Genomic DNA, 22,361 nt, shown 5'->3' on the forward strand with positions numbered 1-22,361 from the left:
CAGGCAGCCAAGGCTCTCTTTGAGGGCACCCCATTTGTAAAAAACCTGGTTTACTCCAGAAAAGCTAAAACATAGGCAAGGAAGTTCTGTGTTAAAAACATAGACCGTTTTTAACGTAGGGTTAAAATGATAAAATTGTTCCTCTTGGTGACACCCGAAGGCTTCCGCCCAGGGCCTTAAGGGGTGTGTGATGTTTCTGGGGTCTGACCTCGGGTTTGCCTAGTGGCTGCTCCCGGGCAGCTCTGTACCATCCTGCCCAGCCCTGGCAGCTGGTGGTCACCAGCTGGCCAGTCTGTCGCACAGCCGCTGGGCAGTGCCCTCACACCTGCCCCCTGGGCTGAGGGGACCTCTGCGCCCGCCTCACGTCCCCAGAACGGGGCTGGACCTGGGCCCCGACCAGCTTCCCGTGTGTGGGACACGGGTGCTGTGTTCAGGTCATCCCGGCCCCGCTGGTGACCTCCTGTCGGCCCTTGGGCCCAAGCCTGGACTCTCCCATCCGTAAAGTGGGCACGACAACGTGTGTCTCTGAGAGGCTGTAGGGTTTAAAGGGTGGTGGCCAGTTCTCTAAGGAGTCCTGGGAATGGGGAAGGGAGGTGGTTAATGGCCATGAACGGCACCAGAGGGTTCTGTTTTGGAGACTCTGGGTGAAGACACAGCGTGTCTGCAGACAGTTGAACGGCATGAAGAAAGGGGCAGGGACACTGAGAGTCCTGGTCAGTGGGGGGTGCGGGGGCCCTCCCTGTGCCAGTTAGCTAGCTAACGCTGCGTCACAAACCATCCCGAACACAGGCACGTCGGGCTCCGGGAGTGGCTGTGCTGGGTAGCTCTGGCCCAGCGCCCCTGGTGGAATGAACCTGGTGCCCGGCTGCGGTCCCATCAGAAGGCTCCCTGGGGCTGGAGGAGCCGCTGCCTCCCGTGGCTGTGGGCTGGAGGCCCCCGTTCCCGGGACGTGGGATCCCCGCGCAGGCGCCTCGGGCGTCCTCACAGCCTGACAGTGGACCCCTTGCGGCCCGTGTGGTCCAGGGAGTGCAGGGGGGTGGCTGAGCGCTTTGACAACCTCACTTTGGCAGTAGCTGCTCTTCTACCGTTTCCTGTTCCCTACGAGTCGAGAGTCTGGCCCACGTGCGAGGAGAGGGTTAGTCCCTGGCCATAGCGGGAACGAGGGACAGACTTGGACCCACTTCGGAACCACCGCAGCCAAGCAACCTTGAGTTCTGAGTGCATCTGTGCCTTTTGGTCCCCCATGGCAGTTCGACCTTGGACCAGGCAGGTGGGGTCATGGAGGGCATCCTGCCCTTCCGCCCCCGCACCCCAGTTCTTCCTGGGGAGTACGCTGCCTCTGGGCCCAGTAAATGAGGTTTGAGTCCTGATGTGCTGCTGAGCTGTGTGGCCCTGGGTGAGGACCCTGCAAACTGTGCCCAGGCTGGGAGCCCGGCAAGGGTGGTGCTCCGTCATATGCCATTCCCCCCCCCCCGCCACAAAAAAAACCCATCGGCCTACCGAGTGTGGGTGCTGAGGGCACTTTGGGCCAGAGCAGGACCCGGCAGACTTCTGGACCACCCCGGTCGGGTCCTGTGTGGGCTCCATCCCTGGGCCTCCCCGCAGGCAGCAGGACGAGAGCCCCAGGCCCCTCTGTCCCCGGCATCCTCCATGTTCGCTTTCAGCACCCAGTGCCGCTCAGGGGTGGGCAGAGCTGGTCTTTGGGTGCCCGGGCAGGAAGGGACAGTGGTGGGGAGGGCTTTCGGGGGCGACGGCGGCACAGATCGGGCAGCCCGGGTCCAGTGTGCCCAGATTGACCTGCGCGGCCTTGGCCTAGCCCCTGCCCATCCAGGCCTGGGCTTCTGCCCCGTCCACTGACCGTCAGCGTGACGACACCCAGCAGGGGTCCCTGAGATGTGCTGGGCCTGCTGTGAATCGCCTCCTGGCACCCTCACAGAGTTAACTTCATGAGGTAGACTTTGTCTTCATTCTCAGGTTATAGATGAGACTGAGGCCCAGAGAGGCAAGGGAACTTGCCCAGGGTCACACAGCTGGAGGCCCCGGAGCTGGGGTCCAGGCCCCGCCGTGTGTGGCCGCGTAGGCTGTGCTAAGCCTGACCTCCAGGCGCCCCCTTCCTCCTTGCTCCAAGGCTGGTCCACACAGTCCTGTTCCCTCATTCCTGGGAGGAGGGGGTGGAGAGGACTGGGTGTTGGGGCAGGCCTCCTGCTCAACTGCCCCAGCGGCTGGCCGAGTGCCGGGGTGGCCGAGAGAGCGCTCTTGTCCAGAGCCTGCAGAGCAGGGACCCTGTCCCCCCACCCCCCAGGTTCCTCTGCTTGACTGTAGGGCCAGTGGAGTCGCCTGTACCCTGCCCTCTCCCCCGCTCCTCCAGAGAGGAGGACGCATGGAGTCAGGGCCCTGTCACCCGCCGGCAGCTGGGAGGCTGCGCTGCTGGCCGCAGGCGCCGGGGCTCTTGTGGGGTCCTTTGTCCTCAAGGTGTAAGCCGTCTCCTGAGAGGAGGGCCCCTCTGAGCATGCACTGGCCTCTTTAACACCCCCCCACAGTCATGGCCGTTTACCCTCTGTGCCCCCGAGACCTCTTTGCCCACCCACCTTGCAAGGGGGGCATGGGGGCCGCAGCACAGCTCTCCAGGACTTGGGGTGCAGACTGTGTGTCATCAGGGTCTCAGCCTCTCCTGGCTGCCCACAGAGGGGCGGGGGCCCTGGGAGAGGCACACGTGCTCACCACGCTGTCCTTGTGGCCGCGGCTGCGTCCTCCCGGGGTCCCCAGGTGACCACCATTCCCTGGAGCGGTCCTCCCAGCTCTCTGCGCCTCCCCCTGCACTCAGCCCGTGCCCTGCCGCCTGTGAGGCCATGGGCCTTGTTTGCACCCCTGGAATGTACCCGCAGGTTGGGAGCAGGGATGGGCAGGTGCCCCCGAGAGGGCAGGGGACGCTCACGCCCACCAGCCAGTGAGGAGCATGGCCTCTGTTGAGGGGTCTCGCGGGGCCTGCAGGAGGACGAGCCCCCTGGGGGTGGGGAAGGCTTGCGGGGTCCCCTCGGTCAGCTCCTTGGTCAGCGTGGCCGAGCCTGGACCCCCCCCACCCCACCCCACCCTGGGGGGAGCCGTGTAGACCTGCCGCTGTGCGTCTTCAGTGTCTCGGCGGGGCTCTGTGCCCAGCCGACCGCCGCGGGGGCCTCAGCTGGCTGTGTCCTCTGCCCATTTCTCACCTCCAGGGAGTCTTCTCGGTGCAGACCCGCTTTGTCCCCCGGGGCCTTTGGGGTTCAAGGGGCGACGGCAGCCCCACACAAGGGCCCAGTCGACCCGCGAGGGATGGTCCCGGGCCCCCGCGGCCTGCCTGAGCGCGAGCCCGTCTCCTCCTCTGGGAGGAGGGAGGTTGTGCGCCATCATCCATCTGGGAGACGTGCTGGAGGCCCTGCCTGTCCTCCGGGGGGTCCCCGCTCTGACCCTCTCCTTTCCGTTGGCTTTCCTCTCTTTCTTGCAAGAATACTGGCCCAGGGTCCCGGGCCCCGTGGTTCTCTGGTTGTGGGGCGGAGAGGGACGCCGGGCTGGCGGCCCGCCTCGCTCCGCAGCACTGGCTCTGCCCTGCTTCGCCTGCCCCGCGCCCCGCATGCCTGGCCGGCGCCCGCTCTGGTGCTGGGCCCTCTGCTCTCGGGTGACTCTGGTTCTTCTCTTCCTGTTTCAGGCATGAGCCATGAGCCCAAGTCCCCTTCGCTAGGGATGCTCTCCACCGCGACCAGGACCACTGCCACCGTCAGCCCCCTCACCCCCTCGCCGCTCAATGGCGCCCTGGTGCCCAGCGGCAGCCCCGCCTCCAGCAGTGCGCTGTCGGCCCAGGCCGCACCTTCCTCCAGCTTCGCCGCCGCCCTGCGCAAGCTCGCCAAACAGGCGGAGGAGCCCAGAGGTAAGAGGCGCGCCCGCCCCGGGCAGCCGGCCGAGGGCGGGGAGAGCGTGGTCCCCCGCGGCCCCTGGGGTTCGGCGCAGGGCCGTCCGTCCGTCCGTCTGCCCGTGGGCTTGCACACCAAGCATCCACTCTGGCCGATCTTCCTCCTGCTGTTGCTTTGCGGCAGGGACGCGCTTTCGGACCCCTGCCTGGCTGCTAAGCCCCGCTCTCTGCGCTGTCTGCTGCCTTTCTTTGCTCCAGGAGCCGCCGAGGGGGCCCTCCGCCGACAGCGGTGGGCGTGGGGGGGGGGTTTGCAGGTGTGATACCCCTTTTAGAGCCCCCGGCATGTTCCTGAGTTGGGGGCACAGCTCACCCACCACTGCTATCCTTCCTGCCCCGGCCCCCAGGCAGGGGTCTTGTGGCATGGACAGGTGTCCCCCAGGGGTCTGGAGCCCTGACTCCTCCTGTCACTGGGGCAGTGACGTGCTGTGTGGCTTTTGGCAAACTCTGGTCCTCTCTTGAGTGTCAGCCTTCTTGTGCGTACAACTCTGGCTCCAGGCCCTTCCAGGGTGACTGTCAGGCTGTGTTCGGGTCAGAGGCCACCGGCTGCACAAGTGGGTGGTGGGCAGTTTGCACCAGAGCTGCCAGGAGGCCTGGGCTGCTACAGATTCCAGTGTGGGCCTCTCAGATACCCTTTAGCTGCCCTGCTCGGGGGGCAGGGGGTTCGACCTCCCGGGTAGAGGAAGTGGGGACCCTGGGTGCCTCTGCCTGCCATCTGCCTCTCCCCAAATGTCCAGGGCTTGCTGTTGCGTGCTCCAGGGCCCTCTGGGCACCTGGAGAACACTCGTCTATCTGTATCGACTCTGGGGTCTCCAGCACAGCAGAGCAGACGCTTGCTATGACGGGGATGCGGCGGGCGTCTGCTGATGTCTGACTCCGACTTGTCCGCACCCCTTTTCTGCTCACGTGGCTGGGCAGAGGAGGGAGTGGGGTAGACTGGAATCCCGGGGCAGGTGGCTCTGGGCCCAGGAGCCAAGGCTGTCGGGCCTGGTTTCTGCGTTGCCAGGGGGTCGCCTCACGGCCGGTGTCCACCCTGGGGAGGAGCGGGCACAGTGGCTCCAGCCCTGACCTGGGGTCTCTTCTGAGTGGACGAGGCGCCCCCCCCGGGCAGCTTGCCCGGTGGCTCCCTGCTCTGGTGTCATCCTCTGTCGTGTTCCAGAGGGGCAGAGAGACGGGGCCGGCACGGCGTCCACGGACAGCTGTCAGCAGGTCGGGACCGCCAGGTCCCTCTGGCTGAGTCACCCCCAACCCGGGTGTCAGGGCTTAAGCCAACATCCATGTCCATGCCTAGGCAGCTGGGCCCATCCTGGGGTGACACCCCCCACCCCACTGTCTGCAGAGGACAAGGCTCCCGCGGGGGCCCCGAGTGTGGGGCGAGCCTGGCCTCGGTGGCCTTTGTTTCCTCTCTGCTGGCCCCAACGTCCAGCTCAGATGGCGGGTCAGTGGGCAGCCCACGTGCCAGAGGCTGTCGGGCCTCACTGGCCGGGAACACTGTGCTGCGGGGGGCCCGCTCCCCTCGGCTGCAGTCCAGGTGTTCCCGTGACGCCCTGGGAAGGGTGCCCGAGGACTTTGTGACGGAGGGCTGGGGCGGGCCGGGCCATGCAGGTCCGTGCTCAGGCTGTCTCTGGAGCACGGCATCCGTTGCTGGCTGGGCTGAGGCGTCCCCATCACCCTGAGTGAGGAAACCTGGGGCCTGGGGAGCTCGGGGTCTGGACCCCAGGCTGCCCTGATGCTTGGTGTAGTTCCACTGTGCGTGCTGGGCACCGCGACCTTGTTTCTGGCTCACGGGGCCACAGGCCAAGTCTGTGCATTTAAAGCTACGGTGATGAGCTGGACGTGCGATGCTCCATCTGGGCAACCCCAGTGGGGCTTTTGCTTTGAAGAGCTGAGCCCTGTCACTCTCTGGAGTCGCCTCCAGCCACATCCCCAGGCCTGGTCCCCATTTTTCTTTTCTCACGGAGTCGCCCCAGCTCTGCTGGGCCATCCCCCGTCTGTAGAATGGGCTAGCAGCCCGGCGGTCGCCCAGTGTGCAGGAGGGCAGGAGGCTGAGGCCCTGCGAGGTCACATAAGGAGCCTGGGGTCACAGAGCTGCTGAGGACGCATGTGGTGTCCCTTGCTGCTGCTGCCTGGGCCTTTCCACGTGGACCTGGAGGCCCCGGGCTTAGGACGGCAAAAGCCTGAGCACGGCCCTGGCAGGGAGGGGCGGGCGTCCTACAGTGGTGCAGGGAGCACGCGAGGGTCTTGGCTGTCAGCCTCTGGGAGCCTGGGGGGCTCTGGGAGCACGAGGGGTGGCTGGCTGCCCCAGGGCCCCTGTCTCTCCACCGGGAACCGGAACGGCCAAGGGGGATGCTTGGTGATTTGGGAGGGGGGGAGCTCAATTTTTTTCTCCTTGTAAATTTTCTATAAAATTCATTTCTAAAAGGACACAGTTCAGCAGGTTGTCACACATTCAGAGTTGTGCGACTATCACTTCCTAAAAATTTATTAATTTGTGCAAGTTCCTGGCCACCCTGGGTCTCGGTTGCTGCGCGCGGGCTTTCTCTAGCTGTGACGAGCGGGAGCTGCTCTTGGTTGCGATGCACGGGCTTCTCACTGCCGTGGTGTCTCCAGCTGCAGAACGCAGGGCTCTGGGGCACATGGATTTCAGTTGCTCCCCGGCTTGTGGGGTCTTCCCAGGCCAGGGATCGAGCCCGGGTCACCTGCATTGGCAGGCAGAATCTTAACCCCCAGACCACCAGGGAAGTCCCAGCCGTCACTCTTAGTTATAGAATGTTTTGTCCTCCCCGAAAGAAGCCCGCCCCCAACACCCACCCCCAACTCTGGCAGCCCCGATCTGCGGCCTGGCCGACTGTGGGCACGCACTGCCCCGCCGCTGGCTGTCCGCGTGGCGCGCCCCTGGGTCTCGTGGCTTCCCGTGGCCGGTTGGCACGGCACTGCTGGGTGTGTGGGGCTCACCCGGTGAGGGCGCTCCCGTCCTGACCCGGCACAGTGACTGTTCGTCGAGCACCCGCTCTGTGCCGGCGGCCTCTTGCTGCGAGAGTGGCCTCTGTTCTGCGTCCACCTCTCCGCCGGACCTGGCCGCGCTTCAGGCTTGGCTGGCGTCCCGACTCACAGGCCGTGGAGCCGAGATGGAAACCAGTCCCTCCCTGACACCGCCGCGTCCGTGTCCGCCTTCCCAGAGACGGCCCGGCACGGCCTCCCGCTTTGGCTGTCCCTTAAGGCCCCCTGTACCCGCAGGGGTGCCCCCGGGGGGACCATCCTGCCCCCGAGGGTGCAGCGATCCCCCCACCTTGCCGCCAGGCCCGTCTTCGTCACCTCGTGCTCCCCGGGTGCTGGCCGCGGCCCTGGGCGCCTCCCGCTCCCTGCAACCCTCTCCTCCGCCCCCCCGGAGCATCTCGTTCTGAGAGCTGTGGCCCAACTCTCCCGTCCGCTTCCCGGGCTGATGTCTTTCCTCACATCGCGTCTTCAGGGTGCAGTTTAAAAATTCGGTGCAGAGCAAGTCATCCGCCTGCCTCGTTTGCTCTGTCCCCAGAGAGCTCGTGAGCGGGAGATGGTGCGCCCCGCGGGAGGTGTGTTGTCTGGTCCCTATGGGCCGGCGAGGGGCCAGGGTCTGTCCCTGGGGGGCCCCTGACGTGCTCGACCCTGTAACCCACCATGGAGGGGGCCGCCCCGTGTGGGGACACGGACGTCGGCGGGTTCTGTGTCCTTGCTGTGTGACCCAGGCCCGGTGCGCAACCTCTCTGAGCTGCTGCCTGTTCTCAGGACGAGGGTGGCGTCTGCCGCGTCGATCCTGAGGGTTCAGGAGACGAGCACGCTCGCTCCAGGCACAGTGCCTGCTGGTGACGGTGCGGGGCCACCCACACTGTCACCCCACCCCCAACACGCAGAGCCAGGGCCTCGAGGGGCGGGCCGAGCGAGGTGGGTGTGTCCATGGCTGAGGGCTGGAGACCCTGTCCCATCGGGGCAAGTGCTCCTGTCTGCCGACAGCCCCGGGCGTGACCAGGCCCACACACAGCACGTTCTGGAAGGAACCTCAGGCTGCAGACGTGCGCCTGACCGTCTGCGTGTTCCCATGGGGCCCTTGGCAGTGATGGGCAGGGGCCGCCTTGCACAGGTGGGGGGAGCAGGCACCCTCGCTGGCGAGGTTGGAGGTGGGACTCTGCCCACCAGCGATGCAGCTGCCAGAGTGAGGAACGAGGTGGGTGCTCATGGTCTGCCGCCTGAAACCCGCCTCTTTCCAGGAAAACAGCAGAATGGGGTGGGGGTGCAGCCCCGTCTATCTCCTTAGCAGGGGTGAGCGTGAGGGGGGCGTCCTCAGCTCCTCGCCCCCTCCTTGGCATCTGGGCCAGGGTTCCAGGGAGAGCAAGGCCCAGGGGAAGGGGACCAAGCCCGCTCTGGAGGGGTACCCGGCCCTGGGCCGTTGGAACAAGAAGCCTCCCCAGGCCGTGACGGGGCAACAGTGTCGCCCCCCGAAGCCCCCTCTGTCTTCTTGCCCCTCGGCCCCCCTGAGCCCCCGTGGGAAGCAGCATGGACACCCACCGTTCCCCCCCCAACCGCTCTGCTGGGAAACGCGTCTTGTGAGGATGACCACACTTGCCTTTGCTGGTTGGGGTTTGGTGATGCGGTGTGCGGTCCTGGGAGCAGGCGTGCGTCGCCCCTGGTGAGGGAGAGGGCTCCTCGGAGGGCGCGGGGGCGAGGCCCAGTCTGTCCCACCACGGACGGGCAGGCCTGCGGTGGGGAGAGCGGCTGCCAGGAGGGGCCGTGGGCAGCCCTGTGGCTCCCTCAGCAGGGTCTCCCTGAACCCACAGCGGGCTGGCCGTGTGCCCGCTGTCTCCAGCCTGTGGGGTCCTCACCTGTGTGTGCTTACGGCGGGAACTTCACCTCCAGGGAGCACATGTGCTCGTGGTTGTGGGTCAGGATGGTCCCTGCCGGTCCTGGGTGAAGTCTGGGAGGGCTCGCTGTGGGGGGACCCTCCGCATGGACGCTGGTCCTCACTCTGCATCCATCACAGCGCCTCCCATCCTGTCACCGCGACGCTGCCTGCACACTGCTGCCCTCGGCCCTGAGAAGCTCAGGGCACTGGAAGGCGGCCGGGGGGTCCTGTTTTAGGGACATATCACGGGTCGCTGGCCCTCCCCCTGGGGAGGAGGGGAGGGGGACAAGCTGTGAGGCTGAGGCCGGGCCCGGCCCTCCTCGCTCAGGGCTGGCCCTGGCACAGGAGCCCTGGTTTGGGGCATGGAGTTGGTGCTCTGTGATTATCCTGGTGGCAGGTCGAGGGCACGTCTGGGAGCTGACGGCCTCTGTGCTGTCGCAGAGTCGTGTTTTCAGGCCCCACTCCTGCCCCCGTGGAGGCAACTTTGGGGTCTCAGCTGTTAATGACGTGAGCCCGGGCAGCCCCGGGCACTCACCTGCCAGCTCAGAGACGGAGGGGACATGGAGCGCTGCGCAGAGTCACCTCGGCCGCGCGCCAACGCCTGCCGCGCACCGCAGTTAATCACGGCCGCCCTGAGCCCGGGGTCGGGGGCACCGCCCGCTAATTGGCGGGTGCGTGGTCGGGCATCGATCCGGCTGCTGAGTGGCAGCGGCCGGCCCATCCCCCGGGGGCCAGGCTGCTAACTGCCCGTGGCCTCTGGCACCCGAGTCCCGCCCGCCCCCTCCTGCCTCCTCACTCACCGCCCGGTGCTTGGAAATGATGCCGGTCCCCAGAGACCTGCTGATGGTGTGGGGCGCAGAGACGGAACGGGGGCCGGGCAGCAGGTGGCCCTGAGTCCCCGCGTGCAGTGAGGCCCCGGCTCCCCCTCCATCTGCCCGGCCCTGGGGGGTTGACCCCGTATCCCCCCGGGGCAGTGCAGCCTCCCCGGTGACTGCTCGGGGCGCTCGGTGCATCCGTTTTCTTTCTTTTTTGATTCCAGAGCGCGTGGGCCCACGTTCCTCCACCCACAGGGCGGCCCCGGGCACACAGGCGGCCCCCTGCCCGCTCTGTGGCTCTGTGTCCTTCCAGCCGCAGCGGGTGTGGTGGGAGGTTCGGTCGGCACTGCTGACCCATGTCTGGGTGGACCGGGGCCCACTGCCCCGCACGGAGGGTCCCTGGGGTGGTACACGGACACTGCTTCACGACCTCTGCGAGCTGCCCCGCCGGGGGGCGGTTCAGGGTACGGGACTTCCTTCATCAGCTCTCCACGCCCCAGGGCAGGCCGGGTCAGCCCACCTCCCACCATTGCCACCTGGAAACTGGTGTCCCGGGCGGACCCCTGACCCGACAGACGCAGCTAGTTTCAGAACCTTGGAGTTTGTCCTGCGGGGGTTGGGAAGGCAGCCAATGGACCCCTGGCATCGGCCGTCCCTGGCGGCCGTGACAGCTGGCAGAGGCTGGAGCTTGCCCGGCCAGTGGGTGGCACAGCTGGGGTAGGGGGGCATGGCGTCCTGACCTAGGGGTGGGCCTGGTGTTGGCCTGGGTGACTCAGGGTTGGAGAACTGCTGGTGTGTGGGCCATGGTTGGTTGGTCCATTTGGAGAATCAGGTCACCCCTCAGGGGCAACAGCCTTCAGGCGACCGCCCACTGGCAAGGCCCTGACGGGTGGGGGCTGGGAGCAGGGGCCCCCTGGCCCTGGCGTTGTTCTGGAGGTGACTGAGCCCTTAGCCCCGGCTCTGTCTGGACTGGTGTCTCCTGCGGGGTCGTCCTGTACAGTTGTGCAGGTCGTGCACAAGCCTAGGAAGTGCACTGAGTCGGCCACAGTGGCGCACCTTCCCGGGGGCACAGCTCCGTGCCAGCCTCTGTGGGCCTCGGGGTCCAGCCGCTCTGCCTCCCAGCCCCTGCTGAGCCCACACCTGGCTGGGGAGTCCTCGGGGCAGAGAGAAGGGCCCCAAGTCAAGCACCCTGGGCCATAGGCCGCCCTCCTCCCCATCAGGCAGAGGTGTCACTGGGGAGGAGGAGTGTGGTTGGTTAAAGAGACGAGAGGACCAGGGTCTTGGCCCCTGGGACCAGGCAGGTTCTGCAGAGAACCCCAGGGCGAGGTATGGAAGCCGTGAGGTCCTGCTTGCAGCGGGGGCAGTGTGTGTTGGCCCTGGCTTCCCTGGCCCCCTGGTTCAGGCCTCTCAGGGGCACTTTGTGGGACTGGGCATCTCGGGACGTCGGCGTAGGCTCCTGGGCCAGGTCTGCCGCCTCCGGGTGCCCAAGCTGGCCCAGCCCCCACGGGCACAGCCCCAGCTGAAGCTCTGCTGTGTGACAGAATCAGGGGCGTCCTTCCGGGTCTGCCATAGACCCGTTCCCTGGGTGTTCTTCATGGCTCACAGGTTCGGGGGGTCTGTGTGTGATGGGGCACCATGTGGGTGTCTGAGGGGCCTCTGACCCCCGACTGCAGCCCAGAGCACCACGAGGCGTGGGTGTGCACACAGCCCGGCTGCACGGGGCCTGGGTGTGCCTCTGGGGGTCCCCCAAACCGCAGACTCCAGCATCCCAGGGGCCACGCTGCCAGGATAGGCCTCGGACTAGAGACCCACCTGGGGGCGGGGGCATCGGGGGCTGAGGACGGGGAACTGGACGCACTGTCGCCCCCTCCCCCCGCCACTCGAGGGAGCTGCTGCAGGCGGGCGCCTTCACATCAGGGCCCCAAGTCCTCTCGGCCCCCACGCCCTGTGCCCTCCTCGCCTGCTGCCCCTGCAACTGCCGGAGATGGAACTGCCCTGCAGGCCTGGAAGCCTCCAGCCATGCCGGCTGCCCATCCCCGCCACCCCCTCTGGGGGAGAAGCCCAGGGGTGCAGGCTAAGGGTGGGGGTTCCTTCCAGGGCTGGGGGGAGGGAGTGGAAAGCAGGTCACAGCGATGGTTGCCCAACGTTGTGAACGTGCTGACCAGCCCGTGTGATATAAACCCCACGTTACAGTTCAGTTCTCAAGGTAAAATGATCTCGTTTGATGTCCTGATGATATAGGCCTCTCTCAGCCCCACCCCCGGCCAGGCCTGGCCAGCAGCGGGCCCACTGCCCCCCGCCCCCCAACAGCATCCTGTAAGCCCCCCAGCTTGCTTTCCTGGGGCTCAGCCCCCATCCATGCTGGGAGGACCTGCTTATTCCCCTGGCTCTTCCAACCCCCTTTGGGGTAGAGATGGGGTGAGCAGCCCCGGGGAGGGGTGGGCACGCCCACCTGGTCGGTAGGTCGTGTCCCCCATTCCCGCCTGGGCCCCAGGCTGGGCCGGGGCGTCTGCAGAGCCCGGCCTCTGCTCAGGCGCTGTGTCCTTCTCCCGCAGGGTCTTCACTGAGCAGCGAGTCGTCCCCCGTCTCCTCTCCGGCCACCAATCACAGCTCCCCGGCCAGCACGCCCAAGCGCGTGCCCATGGGCCCCATCATCGTCCCCCCCGGGGGACACAGCGTCCCCAGCACGCCCCCCGTGGTGACCATCGCCCCCACCAAGACCGTCAATGGCGTCTGGAGGAGTGAGAGCCGCCAGGTGAGTGGGGGGCTGATGGGGGGTCATCTCGTGCTCAGATCCGCTTCCCTCCGAGGGAGCGAGTGACAGCAGCTGCCCGGAGGGTCTGTGTCAAGAGAACACTCACAGGGCTCGTGGTCTGGGGTGGGGCTCAGGACAGATTTGCTGTAGGGCCGGCATCCCAGCTATGGATGGGCTCAGTCCCTCCCGAGGCCTCTCTGCTCAGCGTGTGGACGGCCGTCCTGTCCCGCTGCCTCACAGGCTCTTCCTTCTGTGCCTGCCTGTGTCCCGGTCTCCCCTTCTTCCAAGGACACCAGGGCCCGCCCTAGTGACCGCATGGCGCCTCGGTCACCCCTGCACACGCACCCCGTTTCCCGCACATGGTCACTTTGTGAGGTCCTGGGGGCTGGGACTCCCACAAAGGAATCTGGGGGGGCACAGAATGGTGTTTGCAGATCATGAGCACTTCGTGTAAACGCGAGCTGTTATTATTCCTGTCTGTTGCAGCCGCGTGTTCACAGCTCACCTTTACTGATACTTGTCTTAACTGTCGAGGCCTGCCCGCCCCAGGAGGCCTTTCCCACACTTGGCGGGGCTCCCTGGGTCTGCGCCCAGGTGGTGTGGCTCCTCGGGGGACTCGCCCCCGCACCCCCAGCCTGGAGGGCCCTCCTAATTAAGAACGTGGTCACTGCGCCGAGCTCTGGATGTTTCTGCCGAGTCCCCAGAGGGCCAGCGCCACTTGGAAGCACTAATTAAACCCGGAGAAAGCAGGAGGGGGGTCGGGGGACGGTGGGTCTTCGGCTCGGCCCCCAGCTCTCTGCCTTGCTGGGTCGGGTGGGGGTGGGCATCACTCAGGGTCTGTCTGTTCTCTGCCCTGGGAGTGGGAGGGGGGCAGCCTCTGTCCACAGAACGGGGAGTCCCTGAATTCCTGGAAGGAGGCCAGGACCCAGCTGGGGGTAGCCCTACCTTGACCCCCACGTGTGAGGTGCCAGACCCTTCTGGCTCATCCCTGGGCTGGGCAGGGCCCAGCAGGGCCAATCCTGGCCAGAGTGGGATGCGGACGCCCAGCTGTCCCCTGGGCCCGGTTTGAGGGAGAACCAGGGTCCGCACCACAGTCTCCTGCTCCAGGGGACCCGTTTCCCCCTAAGAGTCAGCCCTGACCTCGGGGCCCAACCACCTGCCTCTCCCCTCGCCCCCGGGGCCCAGTGGTTGCTCGTCTTGCCCTGCGCCCAGCTGCTGCCCTTCCAGGCCCAGGAGCCTCCTCAACGGTCGCCTCCTGGCCATGGGCCCCTTCCCCCGAGCTCAGCCCTCCTCCGAGGGTCCTCACAGCCTCGGAAGTACCGAGTGACCCCGAGAAAGGGCTGCGGGGGCCGTGCTCCAGCCACTTAGCGCGCGGTGGCCAGTGAGCGTGACACAGGCAGGCCGGGGAGGTGGGCCGGGGGCTGGGGAGCGGGGAGGGATGGGCCGGCTGGCACAGAGGCTCAGTGGAGAGTGTAATCCTCCGGTGGGGGGGGGCGGGAGACAGGAGGGGGAGTCGTTTCCCAGCGGGGAAGCTTGGGGGGGGTGCTCTGCTTGGGGGTCGCCGGCATTTCCCAGGTGGTGGGAGCAGCGTGAGGACAGATGAAATGACAAATAGTCTGTTTTAGAGCTAACAGGGCATGTCTGCCCGTCTGCCTGGTGGAAGCCTCTCTAATCACCAGAGAATGGAGGGTCCCCCCTCCCCGTCCTCCCTCTGTCTGCAGCTGCGCCCGCGGCCGCCACTTAGCAGGGAGAGCCGCCCGCAGGTGCTCCCAGGGCGGCAGCTGGGGCTCCCGGGCACGGCCCCCTGACCTCCTGCCCAGGTGCCCATCGCGAGCTTGTCGGGGCTCCAAGCAGGCGGGGGGTGCGTGGGTCTGGCCCACCAGACCCCCTGCCCGCCGGCCACCGCCCCCCAGCCTTTCCCGCCCGGGAAGGTGCCATCTGGCCCCGCCGCCTTCAAGCCGGGCTTTGTCCTGCCGTGGGCTTTGTCCTGCCGCAGGCTGACAGGGCTGACCCGCCTGGGGCTGGTGCACCTGGGGCCTCGCTCTGCCGTCTGGTCCAGCAAAGGGGGCCGGGAGTGGCCTTAGCTCCTCTCCAGGCTGTACGCACGGGTCCCCTGCGAGGCCTCCACCATCCGGGGCTGCCAGCCCGGAGGCAGCGTCCGGGTCCCCTCACTGTGGGGCCCAGCGTTTCCCGGGGGCCGCCCTGTACCTCGGGGGCCTCAGGCTCCAGCCGCTGCGTCCCCGTCCAGGTAGCAACCCCCCCCCACCCCTGGTCAGTCCAGCACAGGGCCCCGGAGCAGCGGGGTTTAAGGCCTTCACCCCATTTGTGACGGCCGGGCCCCATGCCAGTGGAGGGGGATGCAGCTGCGCGTGCAGGGCCCGCCTCTTGTGCACGTCCGACGTGCACGGGGGGGGGGGGGGGGCCCTGTCCAGGGCCTTGGAGACCAGGGGGAGTGCCGGCTCCCTGCCCTGATCTGCGTGTGGGGCTCACCCTCGACGCCCCCAGCCTGGTGAACCCCCCCGGGAAAGGAGGAGTCGGAGCCCACGTGCAGCCCTGGTCACAGCGGGGCCAGCGGCCCGTCTCCTGCGGTGAACGCCGCTGCCCTGTCTTCCGGGGCCTGGGAGGTGCCGCCGCCGCCCGCCCGGGTGTTCCGTAGACATGATGACGGGTGGGCCCCTCCTCTGTGGGGGCTGTGTGGTCCATCCCATGCCCCCCACGCGGGGAGCGAGGCGACCTGAGGCTCTGCGGCCCCCGTCTCCTGATCCGATGGGGGAAATGCCAGGCAGACAGGGGAGGGTGTCTCCCTGACCCTTCGCTCTGGGGCGGACGGACCTGGGCCTGCGTCCTGCTCTCCTGTCGCTGCCCAGGGTGACCGGGCCAGGCCTGACGCCAGGTGAGGGGGGCACCGTGCGACAGAGCCTGTCCATGGCCTGCCTGCCCAGAGCTGGACACGCCTGCGGGTGGGCCTGCAGGACGTTCCTCCATGTAGCCGGGGCTGGTGGGGGCCACCTCCTCCCACTTCCTGCCTCCAGTGAGCCCCTTCTGGTTTCCTGGGGCCTCCCTCCTGAGCCCTCCAGGCCCCTCTGTTGGTCAGGAGTCTGGGCAGGCGGGCCCACAGCCCCCACCAGTGTGCAGAGGTCCCCAGGCAGGTCTGGCCCCACAGCTGCTTGCTCTGGCCAGAGCCAGGGCCGCCCAGGGTCTGTCTGGCAGAAGGGACAGGCTGGCCTCTTTGGCCCTGGGCAGCGCCAGCTGCTCAGCCACATCTTCCAGGGACACCGAGGCCCAGTGATCTGTGAGGCAGGCCGGCAGCTGCCACCTGGGCCCCTGGGACGCTGTGTGACCGGGTGGGCGGTGGGCAGGGGGCTCAGTGGCTGTCACCCCCGCCACGGCGCGGAAACCATCAGGAGAGAGCATCGCGAGAATATCCCTCTGAAGCTCCTCTGCGTCCGGAGGAAGGCCTGGCCTGCTGCCAGTGGCCGAGCTCTGAGCTGCCCCCTAGCTCTGACCCACACTCTCTTCTCCAGCAGGACGCCGGCTCCCGGGGCGGCGGCGGTGGCCGCGAGCGCCTCATTGTGGAGCCCCCGCTGCCCCAGGAGAAGGCGGGGGGCCCGGCCATCCCCTCCCACCTGCTCAGCACCCCCTACCCCTTTGGCATCTCACCTAGCTCCGTGGTGCAGGACTCCCGCTTCCCACCACTGAAGTAAGTGCGGGCTGGGGGCCGGGGGACGGGCACGGTGTGGGGCAGGACCCCTGAGGTTCTGGCTGCTGTGAGTCCACACCAGCTGAGCCCGAGAGCCGCCAGCTGGCGGCCCCGCCCTGGGCTGGTAGCCCTGCTGGCCGTTGCCACGTGAGCTCACAGCGGGCTGGCTGCCTGCCTGACCCTAAACCCCCAGCCTGGCTCCTAGGGGCGGGGGGCGGTTCCCCCGGGCTGCAGGTAACAGGCCCGTGCCCCCTGGTGAGGGACAGCGAGGGGCCAGGGCGGCCCGAGGAGCGGCAGCTGCCCAGCTCTGGGCCCTGGGCCTCCGGCAGGGACTGCCCTTGGGAGGAGGGAGGCGGTTGTGGGGTGCGGGCGGTGGCCCACGCGCCCGGAGCTCACCGCCGCCGCCCCTTCCGCCTGCAGCCTGCAGCGGCCTGTGCACCACGTGGTGCCCCCCAGCACGGTGACCGAGGACTATCTGAGGAGCTTCCGGCCCTACCACACGGCCGAGGACCTCCGCGTGTCCTCCCTGCCTCCGCTCGGCCTGGACCCAGCCACCGCCGCGGCCTACTACCACCCCGGCTACCTGGCCCCGCACCCCTTCCCGCACCCGGCCTTCAGGTGAGGCGTTCAACGTCCCCAACCGCCAGCGGGCAGACCCCGGTCAGAGGGTGTACCCTGGGGCGGGCTGCTCCCCCAGCCTCTGGATGAGCCGTCCGGAGCTTGCTCCTGGAGGGAGACTCTCCCTGCACCAGCCGGCCTCCCTGGCTCCTCCGTTTCTACCGAGGGTTCCACGGGTGCGTGGCTGTTAGTACACAGAGCGCGTGGTTCACATATGGCAGGTGGAGACGGCGCTGTCTCCACTTTGCTTCCCGGGTCAGACGGTCAGACCTGGAGGGGCCCCACTGCGCTTGGCCTGGCTGAGCTGAGGGGTGGCTGGCAGGGCCTTGTGGCCTCTGGGAGTATGGGGCTTTGGGGCTGGCTGTGGAAGGGGGCTCTCACAGGACCTTTGTGGAGGCCCCATCCGGCGCTCCCGCATCAGTGCCCGTGTTTGGCAGGGGTCTGGGTCCCGCCTTCCTCTCCACCTTGGCTGCTCACCAGCCCCTTCTGCCCTCCACAGGATGGACGACTCCTACTGCCTGTCAGCCCTGCGGTCCCCCTTCTACCCCATCCCCGCCCCCGGCTCCCTGCCCCCACTGCACCCGTCGGCCATGCACCTCCACCTCTCAGGGGTCCGCTACCCTCCTGAGCTCTCCCACTCATCCCTGGCGGCACTGCACTCGGAGCGGATGTCCAGCCTCAGTGCTGAGAGGTAAGCCAGCCCCGTCCTGGGGCCCTCGGCTCACCACACCGGAGCCCGGCTGGCCAGGTGTGTGTGGACGGTCCCCCCCTGCAGAAGGGGCGCTGCCGGGAGGTCCCGGCCACTGTCTGGGGGCCGTCCTCACAATCGCTGGCCCCGGCCGGGAGCCTTCCAGGCACCTGGAGAGTCTCTGTCCACGACTTTTGTCTCCAGTGGATGCTGAGTTTTCTTGGCGCATTAGTGAAAGCAGAACCTGGCCCACGGCCCGTCCCCGTAGAGAGGAGAACCCCGGGCTGAGGTGCGAGCGCCTCGCTCCCGGGTGTCACATCTCCATGCTCACCCCCAGGCTGCAGGTGGACGAGGAGCTGAGGCGGGAGAGGGAGCGGGAGCGGGAGCGGGAGGCCGACCGCGAGCGCGAGAAGGAGCGGGAGCGCGAGCGGGAGAAGGAGCTGGAGCGGGAGAAGGAGCGGGAGCGGGAGAAGGAGCGGGAGCTGGAGCGCCAGCGGGAGCAGCGCGCCCGCGAGAAGGAGCTGCGAGAAGGAGCTGCCGCCAAGACGCTGGAGCCCGCCTTCCTGCCCGTGGCCGAGCTGCACGCGCTGCGGAGCCACGCCGCCGACGAGCGCGCCAAGCCCTCGGAGCAGCTCACCCCGACCCGTGCAGGTACCTGGGAGCCTGGTGGCTTCGGTCAGCGCGAGGACGGGGGCGGGGCGCGGCCCCGGATCAGGAGCCGAGGGCAGGGACGTCCACTGGCCGGATTCAGAGTTGGTGTGAAGGCTGGTAGATCACTGGGATTGTGCACCGTAGTACAACCAAATTCTTAGAGATGATAGGTTAAAAAGATAACCAAAGCTTAGTTTTTAGCATACTTTATTTCACTGTACTTAAACAGTGAATTTGCACAGCCGTCCGTCTGACCTTCATTTTTTATCTACTTTACATACACTATACTTAGGTACAGCCTTAGTTTCCACGGCTGTCTAACCTCTAGCGTGGGCGATGCCCCCCAGAGCTCAAGTCTGCTCTGCTGTGTGGTGTGAGCCCGTCCAGGCTGTCACTCAGATGAGGCGGGACCCCCGGGGAGCAGCCGCGTCCTGCTGTTCTTGCCCCGGCCGCACGGGAAAGGGGGCGCCCTTCTCCAGGGAGGGGCGGGCTGAGCCCAGCGCCAGGACCCCGCCCCGCCCTGACGGCCCGCCCCGCCCACAGACAAGCTGAAGGACGCGGGCCTGCAGGTGCCCAAGCCGGTGCAGCACCCCCTGCACCCGGCGGCCGCCCCTCCCCACGCGGCGCCCGGCCTCCTCGCCGGCCACGGGCTCTTCTCGCTGCCGGGCAGCAGCGCGGCCACGGCCCTGCTCCTGCAACGCACCAACGAGGAGGAGAAGTGGCTGGCGCGGCAGCGGCGCCTGCGGCAGGAGAAGGAGGACCGCCAGTCGCAGGTGTCGGAGTTCCGGCAGCAGGTGCTGGAGCAGCAGCTGGACCTGGGCCGGCCGCCGGCACCCGCGGACCCCGAGCACCGGCCGGAGAGCGCCAGGTGGGCCCCGGGGGGCGGGCTGGGGCCCGTGGCGGGGGCGCCTGCGTTTATCGAGCGCCTCTGGTCTGCTGCCGCAGAGTGCTGTCCCCTGGGTTCCGTGTCACCTTCTAAGACCCCCGTCTGGGCCGGGAGGAGGGAGGCGGGAAGGAGGAAGGTGCTCGCTTCAGGGGCTTCATCTGCCAGGAAATGTGTCCACAGCCAGCCTGGCCCTCCCCACAGGGCAGGCTTGGTGCCTGAGGGGGCCTGCCGAGAAGCTTCCACGGATACTTAATTTCTGTGCTAGCATCTCTCTCTGCCTGAACTGGAACGAAAAGGAGACTCCCTTTGATTTTTAATCATACAAAACGTTTATTTTTTTAATAATTTTTTTTTAAATAACCCATTTTTTCCTGTCCTGTTGTTAAAAAAAAAACAAACACAACTTCCCGAGAGGCCTTGGGACCCTGGCTGCCGACACTCACCTTGTGAGCTGGGCCCCTTCTCGGAGCTGACCCGGGGCCTCACTGCCCCCACCTGCTGATCTGGCTGTCACCCCGTGTCCCCACCTTCCCTCCAGGGCTCCTTCCGAAGGCCCAGGTGGAGACCCTCAGCCAGAGTTGGTGGCAGGAGCGGGTCTAGGCCTGGGGGACGCTGGGCCCTGCCCCGTCTCCTCCACTGTGCACGGAGTCCGGGCAGGAGGGCTTCTGAGCCTCTTCCCAGCCCTCGGCGTCCACCGTGCCTTCTTCTCAGGATGAGAAACGCTCAAGGTGTCGGGCGAAGGTGTGAGTGCCACTTGGCTGCCTCCCTCTTTGCTCCAGCTCCTGCTGGCCAGTGGGTCTCTGTATCCTGGGCGCAGCTGACCCCTCCGAGCCCCTGCCTCGGCATCCACTGATCAGGGCGCCCGGGGAGGATTTGCCCGGCTAGCTGGGTGTGGCCAGGACTGAACTGTGACCAGATCCCCGGCTAGGTCTCTGTCTGCTCAGGCAGTCTGGCCTCGGTGAGCCAGGCAGGACGTTCTGCTGCACATGGTCCCCCTGCTGCTCCGGGCCCACGCGGGGCCACACAAGGGCTGTCTCGTCTATTTCTGAGCCGCCCTCTGCTCCCGTGACCCCCTAGGGGACCGTGCGAGCAAGCGGTGCATGCCCACCATCTCCCGATGAGCTCAGGGCACGCTGCCTCCCTCGGCCTGGGGCCCCACGATCCCAGTGCAGCTGTCGGCGCGCGGGCTGCCGCCGCAGCAGACACAGCCTCTGCCCCCTGGTCAGGTGGTGCCCATGGCAGCATGACGTTCTCTCGGGGCCCTGTGATCAGAGCTAGAAAACCAGTCTGTGCCTGGGTCCGGCGCAGGAAGTTATTTATTCTGGTACCAGGTTTTATGCCTTTGCATTTATGCCTTTAGGGACTCACAGCTTTTTGATGCGGTTGGTCCCCTTTGGTATCTGCCCAGCAGCAGTGCAGCGGCCTCTGGGGCTGTGGTGGGCCGGCCCCCTCCTCGGGCAGGAGGAGCCCTGGGCACCTGCCTCGTGTGCCTGCCGTGGCCTCTGCCCTTTCCCCTCCAGTCCCCTCAGGTGTTGCCCTCAGTCACCTTGGCAGCATGGGGCTTCGCTTAAAAATAGTAGGTAAACTGGAGAAAACTGCAGCCGAGTAGTCTCCTGAAGGCTGAATTTGAATTTTGTTTAAAATACACCAGGGAGAGAGGCACTTGGTTCGGCCTTGACGCAGAGCTGCTGGTCTGAGGCCGGTGGGAGGGGGTGTGTGCTCTGCTGGTGACCTGGCTCTCGGGACAGGCCCCGGTCTGGTCCTCAGAGACCCTCTGGGTGTAGCTGCTGCTCTCTGGGCACATGGGGTCGCTTCGGTCCTGACAGGGACCACTACGGGGGAGCAGCTGGCCGTGAGGGTCTTCTAGGGGGGGTCTCCCCAAGTCCAATCGGATGGGCAGACCCCTCAAGCTGGTCTCTGACTGCCATCTGTGAGCACGGTGTGGGGAGAGGAGGCCGGCCCACCCCCACTCTCTCCCACGGGTGGCACGCCTTGGGCCTTGGGTCCTCTCCCAAGCTGGTCTGCACCAGCCTGGGGAGGACGTGGGTCCCTTGGCTGCAGAGAGGAAGGCACGTCCTCCCTCCAGCCCTGGGAAACGGCCCCCAGGAGGCCGTCTCGCCCCCTCCGGTGCTGGCTGGGGGCTCCTGGCCCGGGCCCTGGGCTGATGGCTGCTCCTACCCCCTGCCCCCCCCCCCCTCCACAGGCCGGGACCGACCCGCCATGAGCCGGGCAGCCGCGAGCCCCCCCAGCACTTCGGCGGGCCCCCGCCACTCATCTCGCCCAAGCCCCAGCACCCCGCGGTGCCCACGGCCCTCTGGAACCCCGTGTCCCTGATGGACAGCTCGCTGGAGCCACGGCGCGTCCCCGAGGGCCACCCCCTGCACGGCCACCCCGCCCCGTTCGAGCCCAGCCGTCCAGCCGCTGTCCCACTAGTGAAGGTGGAAAGGGTCTACTGCCCGGAGAAGGCGGAGGAGGGGCCCCGCAAGCGCGAGGCCGCCCCTCTGGACAAGTACCCGCCGCTGCCCCGGGAGCCGGGGGCCCTGGAGCCGCAGGCCTTCCCACCAGGGCCCGGGCCCTTCCTGGCGGAGCTCGAGCCGGCCACCCCAACTGTCTTGGGCCAGCCCCGGGCCTCGCTTGCCCCGCCGGCCACCTTCGGGGAGCCCCCCGGACCCCTGAAGCCAGGCTCGCCCTACCGGCCCCCCGCCGCCTCGGGGCCCCGACCCAGCCTACGTCTACGACGAGTTCCTGCAGCAGCGCCGGAGGCTGGTCAGCAAGCTGGACCTGGAGGAGCGCCGGCGGCGGGAGGCCCAGGAGAAAGGTCTGGCTTCCCCCACTCGCTCCTGCGCCAGGTGGGGTGGGAGTCGGCCAGCAGTGCCCTGGGGTTCCCCGGAAAGCCACAGGGAACGGGAGAGCAGGCCCGGGACGAGCGTGGCCGCTTCCCACCCGCATTCCCCAACAGCCGGGTGGGATCGGGGTCCCAGCCCAGCTCCTCCTGCCAGGTGCCGAGCCTGGCCTCACAGTCAGAAGCGGGGCCCGAGGCCACGTGAGGAGCATGTGTTTGGTCCTGGCTCGGCCAAGGGTCCCCAGAGGGCTTCCCCTCCACTCACCTGTGAGGGATGGGGTCAGGCCCCGGTGCCCTCAGGCTCTGCTGTTCTGCATGGGACTCTGTGAGCAGGCTCTGTGCCTTTGCCAGGACGGGGAGCCCGCGTGTGCCCGACCCTCCTAAGCAGGATGGGGAGTGGATGTGCAGACAGACCTGGGCTGCCCTGACTCCGGGCTGGAGTGAAGGACAGTCCCCTGCCGGGGGGCTGCGTCACCCTGGTGCCCGCCTCGTGCCCCCATCCCAGCCCTGAGGAGGCCTGGGGTTAAGGAACGCCGGGCCCAGGGTTGGGGGTGGTCAGGAGCAGCAGGGCCTGGCCTGCGGTGGGTTCTCGG

At 67.4% G+C, this 22,361-nt stretch overlaps 1 protein-coding gene across 1 annotated transcript in view; it reads left to right on the forward strand.

Moving 5' to 3' along the window:
* Window positions 1–22,361, forward strand: part of GSE1 (Gse1 coiled-coil protein) — a 392,798-nt gene that overhangs the window by 358,781 nt on the left and 11,656 nt on the right. Inside the window, 9 exon segments of the mRNA XM_043898214.1 lie at window positions 3,683–3,901; window positions 12,184–12,383; window positions 15,911–16,083; window positions 16,504–16,701; window positions 17,201–17,392; window positions 17,727–18,040; window positions 18,584–18,908; window positions 21,130–21,631; window positions 21,633–21,744. Coding sequence (XP_043754149.1) covers window positions 3,683–3,901; window positions 12,184–12,383; window positions 15,911–16,083; window positions 16,504–16,701; window positions 17,201–17,392; window positions 17,727–18,040; window positions 18,584–18,908; window positions 21,130–21,631; window positions 21,633–21,744 — 2,235 coding nt within the window.

This window comes from Cervus elaphus, chromosome 4 (genome assembly GCF_910594005.1).
Source record: "Cervus elaphus chromosome 4, mCerEla1.1, whole genome shotgun sequence".
Lineage (NCBI taxonomy): Eukaryota > Metazoa > Chordata > Mammalia > Artiodactyla > Cervidae > Cervus > Cervus elaphus.